Here is a 9,553-nt window from a genome sequence, read left to right on the forward strand (position 1 = left end):
AGCTGTGGCCTACCTCCAGTAGGGGTCCTTAGGCAAGACCTCCTCATGCTGCCCTGCCTACCCTTGTACCTTGTAATGACTTGAAAGTCGCTTTGGATAAAAGCGTCTGCTAAATGACTAAAATGTAAAACAGAGTCATTCAAGTTTCACCAGGTTGTCTTCTGGCAGTTTTCAGTGAGAGACCATGGATGTCTCTCACTGGATGTCTCTGCCGATCCAGCAAATACCTAGAAATGGGAAAAATAGGTGTAAAACAGAATGTAGATTATACAGTGTCATGGCAGTAAAAAGTTTTCCCACGCTAATTTTGCGTTCCCTGCAAAACTTTTGTGGGGAATTTGAGATTGTAAAATAAGATGCAAAGTGCATAGATCTGTGCTGATGGAAAATGTGGGAACCTACAGACTTATTTCGGCCTGCGTAAGAGGGAATGTTAGCTGGACATGCTAAAATTTGGGAAGAGTTGAGAGGCGTGTAACTAGCGCTTGGAAGGTTAGGATAAATGGGGGAGGCGCTAGTCGGGTTCATTCCATAAGATCAGTGGATGGTGGAGAAACAGAAATTGCAGGTGGTAACGATGAAACAGGGAGGGTAGCAGCACATTAAATGGCCAAGAGCTGAAACTGGATGTGCATGAGCTTCAAGGCCTCGGGTGGTATTGCATGTGAAATTGTTATGCTACTATGATGAACAGGTAGCTACATGGTCATGGGGATACTTTGGAAAACCATTGTCATCTAACACAGTCTCCTACTACATCCAGAGAAGCAACCTGAAACTCGATTACACAAGGAGAAAGTCTATGTTGTGCAGAAATCTACAAAGTTCTCTGGACCCAAGGTTATGTCAGATGGAAAGACAGTGGAAACGTGTTCTTAGGTCTGATAAGAATGTGTTAAACCTTGTCTTTGTGGTCTCAGTGTCAAAGAAAAGTCCGTCTGAAAGATGCAAAATTCAGCATCTATGATGTATACAGGTGTACGTCACTGCCAACAGCATGGTTGACACGCAAATATCATTTCAATATACAACAATATAAATATGAATCAATCAATAATAATTGTTTCTGTTTTCTTTTATAGCTCTATTTACATTTCTTACTACATTACTCACACAGTGGCTTTTGGTTTTTAGTCATTGTAATTTTATTTAAAGCGCTTTTCAAAACACTCAAGGACACTGTACAATCAACAATAAATCAACACAATAAATCAAAAACTGACTATACAAGCAAATCAACGCAATAAATCGAAACAGACTATACAAGTACAAAAGTAGATTAAAGTGAATAGGCAATCTTAAACAGGTAGGTTTTGAGTTTGGATTCAAAGATAGGAAGAGAGTGACTGTTACAGATGTCCTGTGGTAATGAATTCAAAAGAGTAGGGGCAGAACGACTAAAAGCTCTGCTCCCCATGGTGCTAAGACAGGCGGGGGGACATTGAGGTGGATGGCGGAGGAAGACCTGAGTGAACGAGAGGAGGTGGCAATGTGGAGGAGATTGCACAGATATGGGGGGGCTAGGTTGTGAATAGCCTTAAAGGCATACAGAAGGATTTTAAAGTCAATTCTATATTTGACAGGAAGCGAGTGGAGTTGTTGTAGAACAGGGGTGATGTGTTCGGATGTGGAGGTTCTGGAGGTGATGCGAGCGGCTGAGTTCTGGACCAGCTGGAGCTTATGAAGTGATTTTTTGGGGAGGCCGAAGAGAAGAGAGTTGCAGTAGTTGATACGAGAGGTGACAAGGCTATGAACAAGGATGGAAGTCATATGGGAGGTGAGGGAGGGACGGAGACGATTAATGTTCCGTAGATGATAATGGCAGACCTGGTGATGTTGTTGATGTGGGATTGGAATGATAATGAGCTATCGAGGATGACACCAAGACTCTTAACTTGGGGGGTGGGGGAAAGAGGAAAACTGTCAATATACATGGAAAAACTGTCAACTTTGGCAAGTGTAGACTTTGTGCCGACAAGGAGGAGTTCCGTTTTATCACTGTTTAATTTCAAGACGTTTTAGGTTAACCACAGTTTAATATCAGCTAAGCAGTCGATAAGGGCGATGGGAGAGAGTGTTGAATTTGGCTTGGTGGAGAGGTAGAGCTGGGTGTCATCAGCGTAGCAAAGGAACTGTATATCGTACTTGCGAAAGATAGTCCTCCTAGGGGAGGAAGGTAGGTGATGAAGAGTATGGGCCCCAGGACAGACCCCTGGGGCACACCGGTAGGAACAGGGGTTGGCTGAGAGGTAAAAGATTTAAGGCGAACAAACTAAGTGCGGCCTGAGAGATAAGAATGAAACCATTGTGTTGCTGTAATTTGATATAGTGAATTTTCCCCTTGATATAGTGAATTTTCCCCTTGTGGACAATGAAAGTCTTGTTTCAGCAGAACGGTCTTCATTCTGCACATATTACAACAGTGACAGCTGCATGCCTGACTAGCTTTCTCCCACTGAAAATAAATGGCACATCTTGAATGTGACAACGAACTGCAGCAGAAGCCTGCCCACATATGTTTGGTTCAATTAAAACAAGAGAAGGTGACATCCAACAGTGTGTTTTGAGCTTTTTGCAGACATCATGCGAAATTAGCTTATTACAAAAATATGTTCACGTGTATAAGTTCATCAGTAAACATTTTTGTTTTGTGCATATGTCAGATCAATAAAATATAATAATAATAACTTTATTTATAAAGCACTTATCAAAACAGAGTAAAAAGTGTAAGTGTAACAACTGATTGGATGAAGGCCCAGAGCTTTTTCACACTGTGTAGAAAAACATCATGTGACCATGCAGGCCCCAAAAGCTGTCCCAGTTCCTCCCCAGTAAGGGGGCAGGGGGGCAGTCTATTCAGCTTGGAGCCCAGTTCCCCCCTTTATAACAGATTTATGATGTTTAAGTCTAATTGGTAGTCCACGGAGCTGCACCTCGTAGTAAACACGTTTCCCTGCATGTCACAGTGGTAAACAAGCAGCTACAACAAGGCCTTGTTTTTAGGGTAATAAACAATTTGAGCGCGATTTGCAAAACAGTGTTGTTATATGTTGTTTTATGTTGCCTTGGCTTTCTATTAAAACGCCTACAGGGGTTACAGGTGGAGAGGAAAAGTACCAAAGCCATAAAGCGCCGAGTTCTCCAGGCTCAGTCCGCTGAGGACGATCAGAGGGAGGCAGCGTCCAGCTCGTTTCCCCCGGACACCAGCGCCCATCTCCGCCATGCTGCGTGTTTATCTGCTGGTCTTCATCACCGTCAAAGGTAACTGCAGGAAAACAGTAGTAGTCGGTGAGACGCTGTCAGAGCAGGCTGTGGATCAGCTGGCAAACACAACAGCGTATGAAATGCAGTAGCTGTGTGCAGAAGTTAGTCCGAGTCGACTTTCTGGATTTTATTATCTATTAGCCGACTAATAAAGAGCTAACAGCCTTTTTTATTAACTTCACAATCATTCAGTTATATAACTGAGCTATTAATCGTAGGCTAACGTCAATAAAGTTTAATAACAAACTTGTGTCACATTAAAGTTACTTTAGTGTACCTTTGTGTTTTCTGCTTTGGTTGGACACATAGTTTAACTAAGTGTGTCTTCTGAAACCAGACACATCTACATTTACTAGTCATTAATCCACAGATTAATTGAATGTGTGTGTGCATATTATACACAGGAACTAACTTCACCTCAGTGACTTAGGTCGGATACCTGCTTCACTTGGGATGTTTTATTGAAATCCCATTAATGTTGCTTTATTACTGTATATGTCAACATATACTTTGAGCTAGAACATTTCATAATCCATTTTATGCCACTTCCCTCCACAGAGGTGTCCGGCCTGAAGATTCGGAACAAGCTCCTGGGTCAATGTCTGCAGGTGCAGGCAGACGCTTCAGGAGGTAGAGTCTCACTGGGCGAATGCAACCCACACTCGTCCTTACAGGAATGGCGTTGGATCCCAGAGAGCCGGGCTCTCAGCAGTCTCCACACGGGTGAGTGTCTTAGCGCACCAGGAGAACAGTATGACGGTGTTTTCCTGCAGCCCTGCATCTTTGGGGCTGACAGCGATGGGACGGGTGAGGGAGTTAAAGCGGTGGATACGGGAAGAGGGACGAGCAACCAGGCGTGGTCGTGTTCCAGGAAGGGCCACCTCACTTTGGAGGGGAAGGGGCTGCACCTCAGTGCCACACAGCAGTCCACTTTGGTCTTCCTTTCGAAGGAACACAATCAGGTAATGAAATTTTAATGAGGTGAAACAGTATCTAAAACTAGAATATTGAATCTAATGAGACTAAATCTAAAATAAATGATATGCTGCCTAGCTTGGATCTCCTCTTTTCAAACAGGGCAGCAGATGGCGGACACTTGACAACAAGACACTGTGCATTGGGAGGGATGGCAAAGATAACCAACATCAAGACCGACCTCACTACTCTCTGGGAAAATCATTGGAACTTTTTCCAGGTGGCATCTCTGATATACAAAAACAGGCTAAACCATGTAAGGACCTAAAGATATTTTACTAACAGTTGTTTGTAGCAGTAGTTTGTTGAATGTTGATTCAAAACTCAAGCAGCTGACAAAAAGCAATACTGAAGTGAGAAGGTTTAGCTGGTGATTGAAGTGTTTCTTACATCATGACTGACATTAAAATTAAATCCCTGAATGAACTTGAAACTAGTAAAAGGAATAAAAGAAAAAAACAAATTCAAATAAATAACTAGAATTACTACGTTGTGGTTGTATGTGTCTGCTAACCAGTGGCACTGAGTGGACTCGCCACTCCTAATAAGTCCATCGTGTGCAATAAAATTCCTTCCACGCTTTTCTGAGACATTGCTTTGAAGAGTAGGCCCCATACATTACATACATACATACATACATTTGACCACCAAAATCTAATCAGTCCATAGACAGGACAGCTGAATGTATTCCTGACATATCAGTTCACAAAGAAATCAAATACTAGTCAGTCCATCAGCAGTTTGATGTTCTTTTGAGTACTGGTGCAGATATTAATAAGACGTTTAAGGCCCATCAGTGTCTGACCACAAGATTGGAATTAGCTATAATACAGATTAATAAGAAAATCTGTCGACAGCAGCAATACAAATCCAGAGAGTAGAATAAAGAAACATTAATACAATAATGAAAGCATGTGAAGCAAGTGAGAATATACTTATTGAATGTATTTAAGCAGTAAACTATTTGTGGTTAAATAGCGTTAAGTTGTGATATACACAGAGTAATATAACATGGAAGTTTGAAGATTGGTGGGTTCCTCTTTTAAACAATCCCCGTCTATATCAGCAGACGGTGGTTTTCATTTAAAACATGCAAAACTGCACATGCTGTTTGTTATGTAGGACATTTCTTCCTCAACACAGGAAATGCACAGGAGCTGTTCTACAGAAGCTACCATATCTGTCTGCTGTATTCTGCTGTGATCTGCAGATTAGATTACAACATGTCTGCTTTCATCCTGGGAATAAAATGCAGTTATGTGTGTTTATTTTCCTTATCTGGAAGATAGCCAGGGCGGTTCAGATTTGAAATCATTTCCTATCGACTTCTGAACAGGGCTTTCTTTTTCCACCACAAACCTGCTCTGGCGAAGCACAAACAGTTTTTTTTTGGGGGGGTTTGTTTTCTTTTTTTTATTCTTTTTATTTTGCAGCCTAAATGATGTTAAGCTCCTTGTTGACCCGTTTCTTTTTTTCTCCATTTCTAGTTGAACATATAATGGGCATTGAGATGACAGAAACCTATCCTTTAATAGATGTTACTCTTTCATCCCTGAACACCAAATCCCCTGCTGATCCCACCATGATTTTCTTCAGTATGGACTATGGTAAGATAGAGGGTGATATGCTCTGAATATATAAATCTACTGTTAGAAAAGTATCCCTCTACAATATTGTATGTAGAAAAACATAAACTCTGTGTCCAGCTCGTTTCTATTATGTAGCCTAGCCTTGTTCATGTAGTGGGAGAAACACATAACGATAACGATAGCAGAATATAAAACAGCATCTTTAAAAATGATCAAATAGTTCAATCAGCACCTCTCTAAAATTATTTAAACAAAGGCAAATGTTACAGTTGGTATATATATCTGATGAACTGCTCAGTTGCTTTATCAATTTATTATATTAAGTGTAAATGTACTTCCATTTCCCACCGCTAGGTGGAGATAGATGACTGAGAAACAGCTACGTTTAATATGAGTGTGTAATGTTTGGGCTGGAGTTTGAACATGTTTTTCTATTTCTGGAACAAAAACAAATGCATGAACATTAACTGTCTCTTAGAAAGAGTTAAACATAAGTTTAAATGTGGGTTTTCGTGACATGTATCATGTGTCTGTGTGTATTTTTATAGGAATGGGCTGGAAGATAACCATGCTGGTACTAAGCTCCTTGGCTCTGGTCCTCGGCACTGTTATTCTTATCCTCAATGTCTATACCAATAGGTGAGTGCCTTAACACACATACAGACTTTTACATCTATATATATTTACCATTACCAATGTAAGGAAGGTTAATTCATTTGTTTATCAACATAACATTATTTAATCACCATGTAACTGATTTATCTGGTGGAATAATCACGCGATTTGTGGGTGTCAGCTTCTCTTAGACAATTATTTTTTATGTGATATAAAGAAGTATCCAAGCCTCACTTTGATGTTTAGAAACATGATGGATAAATAGCATAAAAATGTATTGTGACAAAACAGAGGATGAATTATTGGCATACTGCCCTTCCTTCTATGCAAATATATTTATATGTCATGTTGGAGACGCACATCCGTCAAAAACCTGTTTAAATTAACATTAAAAAAGATTTTTGGAAGAAATAAGTGTTGAAAAAAGAGAACAGCAGCATATCAGAAGAAATTCTGGGAAAAGCTTAACAAAGGACGCAAAAAATGAGCAAACGCCTTCACCCATTAATTATCTTTTTTTTTTTCTGTCTTTCTGAACCAGAAGGAAGAAAGTGGTGTGTGTTTTGAAGTCATACAAGCCGAGGCCAGAAGGGAGTGTTCCTGGGTCCCAGGTGCCCAGTGAAAGAGCCCCACTGACAGAACATGCAGTGTGCCTCCCACAGTCCTCTCCCACTTTTCAACGAGGGGAAATCCTGATTGAATGGAAGGACGGCACTGTTACTCCTCTGTACGAGGCCTGAAGGTTGTTTTGTGTAGATTTGGACGTGTTTGTGCAAGCGTGCACGGGTGTGGGTATCATCTTAGTGCGTCTGAAGGGAGTCTGCTGTGAAGAGAAACATCTGAAAAACAAAAGCAAAGTGAGGTTATCGTTGGCATTCAAATCGTACCAACCAAACTGGTTGATGGCGTACTCATGACTGTTTCATAAGATGGAAGGTTTCATGGATCAGTATCAGACCATTTCTGTGAGCTTTAGCTGCCAGAGGAAGATAAAAGCTATTGTCAAGCTGCCAGAATAAAAAAAGTTAAGTATGGACTGTATTTTTTCAAAGATACTCAGTATTGCCTTCTGCTGTTGGAGATTTGAGGGATTGCTTGTTGGATGAGAGAACCATAAAATGATTGTTTAGGCGTTCAGCCACTGAACTATCTCAAGGGCTCAACAAAGCAACCAGTAGCTTAGCCCTGTAGATCAGAAAATTAGGGAGCTAATCTTTATTTGCCAAACTTTATACTACTTAAAATCTGACTGTAGTCCCAGTGGGATGATAAACACTGGTAACTTATCAACATAAGTTCTTCTGACACTCACATCAGTAATTTTAGGGTTAATAAGCTATTTTAGGACAATAATTCAATTACATTTGTATTGCAAGAAACACTGATCAAAGTATTCAGTGTTATGTAGCTTGTAATCATAACATGTTTCTAAAGATAACCTAGTTAACATTCCAAAAAGATACTATACTGACAATACATAAACTGTTGGTCGAGTCAACTAACAGTTTATTGTGGTTTCGAGTTTGACAGTTCATTTTTTACTGTGTAAACAGCAGCAGACAAAGTAAAACTCACTTTCTCTGTTTTGTTATTGACTTTTTGTGTTTGTGTGTCACTGCCGGGCAGACAAACTGTGATAAATGTGTTTCTATCACTAAAACACTGTGAATGAATTCATACAATTTAATAAATAAATAGAAAATTGTACTGTGTGCACTGTTCTTCTACATGGTTTGACATCCTCAGGCTATATTAAAGCACCCTGTTGGGACTCAGCAATCACGCATGGGATGAAGCTGATGAAGTTGATGATCTTGACATCTCTCTGTGGCACAGAACATTTCAACAGGCAGCAGGAGGAGTCTATTACACAAAAAGGAAAACAGTTTTTGGGAGAGGCCTGGGTGTTGCTGGGTGGATTCATTTAATCTCGCCCCCATTTTAGCAATAAGGAACAGACATGTGTTTGGACAAAACCCTGCCACAAGGAAAGAACATTGTGTTTTATGTGTAAATCTTCTCAGTACGTCTGTCTTTGTTACATATATAAGGGTTTATTGGACATTTTTGTAGTTTGTTCTTGTGGAGAAGGGAACACCGAAGCTAGAGTTGACACCCTGTGTCCCCTGCTGGTTGTGTTCGTACTAATGAGAGAACACAAAGTGTGGCACCTCACACTCTTCCAAACCACATCAACATTCCTGGCAAGAAAAGGCACTTCATTTTCTTTGTGCTTTTTTAAATTAAATTTTAGGAAGTAGCTTCTATGATAAGAATTTATTATGTGTTTGATCTTGAATCTGTGTGTTAAAGTTGTTTTTCAGTTCTATGCAATATGTCCTTTTTGGTTGTAGCGATGCCACTGAAATAACAACGCAGTGCATATTTGGAAAGTTCTTTTATGTTTTGGCTCTAGACTCCAGCGCATTGCATTTCAAATACAACAATGCCTTTGAGGGTAAAATGCTGGCCTAAGCTCTATAATTTGAAGGTGTTTATATACACATAGTTTGAATAGCGTAGGAACGTAACCCCGTCATTGTCGTCCTGCACTGCACCGAACCGTTCAGTGCTCATCCAGTATGAATCGTGTGAACACCCTTAAAGCTAAACGTCAGCACTTTGACCGCATAGTCCTTTTAATTTCATCTCGAAAACAGATCACTGTCCAAATACTCACAGGCTGCACTAAATGCACACAGGCTTGTCTTTCCGCAGGTGAGGGTGGGATTGACCTGTGTACATATAGGAGCTGTTTGCGAGAGCACTGACTCAGCACTCTCAATACCTGGCGGATCAAACGTGTTTAGTTTCACATTCTCCCTGCAGTGGAGTCTTCAGATCAGACTGCACTTTTTATGAGGATTGTGCTCATTGCTGTTTTTTTTCCATGTAGCACTTCATCTATGCTCTAATCTTATAGAATATAACTTCACTGTCCACTGGTTGGAAAATTAAACCACCATAAAATCCAACTGAAAAACATAAACAGCAACATATGCACACAAATGAAAGGAATTTCCTGTGTACCGAAGGTTGATCTTGAAAAGAAGAAGATTTTCCAGTTTCTCCTTGTTGTCTTTTTAGGAAATCATGTCATGCTTGAGAGA

The 9,553-nt window shown here is 40.3% G+C and overlaps 1 protein-coding gene across 1 annotated transcript; it reads left to right on the top strand.

Annotated features, from left to right (window-relative positions):
• The first annotated feature begins 3,134 nt into the window (after window positions 1-3,134).
• On the top strand, window positions 3,135-8,147 carry LOC113151003. The gene is made up of 6 exons (XM_026343788.1): window positions 3,135-3,261; window positions 3,823-4,226; window positions 4,342-4,495; window positions 5,727-5,846; window positions 6,377-6,467; window positions 6,985-8,147. The coding sequence occupies exons 1-6, from the start codon at window positions 3,222-3,224 to the stop codon at window positions 7,181-7,183; spliced, it is 1,008 nt and encodes a 335-aa protein (XP_026199573.1). The 5' UTR covers window positions 3,135-3,221; the 3' UTR covers window positions 7,184-8,147.
• Window positions 8,148-9,553: the final 1,406 nt, after the last annotated feature.

The sequence above is a fragment of the Anabas testudineus genome, chromosome 9 (genome assembly GCF_900324465.2).
Source record: "Anabas testudineus chromosome 9, fAnaTes1.2, whole genome shotgun sequence".
In the NCBI taxonomy this organism is placed as follows: domain Eukaryota; kingdom Metazoa; phylum Chordata; class Actinopteri; order Anabantiformes; family Anabantidae; genus Anabas; species Anabas testudineus.

Excerpts from the sequence above, each read along its gene's own strand:
- LOC113151003 (XM_026343788.1), top strand. The coding sequence starts at position 3,222 with ATGCTGCGTGTTTATCTGCTGGTCTTCATCACCGTCAAAG. Across the intron at positions 3,262-3,822 it reads GGTCTTCATCACCGTCAAAG|AGGTGTCCGGCCTGAAGATT; the intron begins GTAACTGCAGGA and ends TTCCCTCCACAG. Across the intron at positions 6,468-6,984 it reads CTCAATGTCTATACCAATAG|AAGGAAGAAAGTGGTGTGTG; the intron begins GTGAGTGCCTTA and ends TTTCTGAACCAG.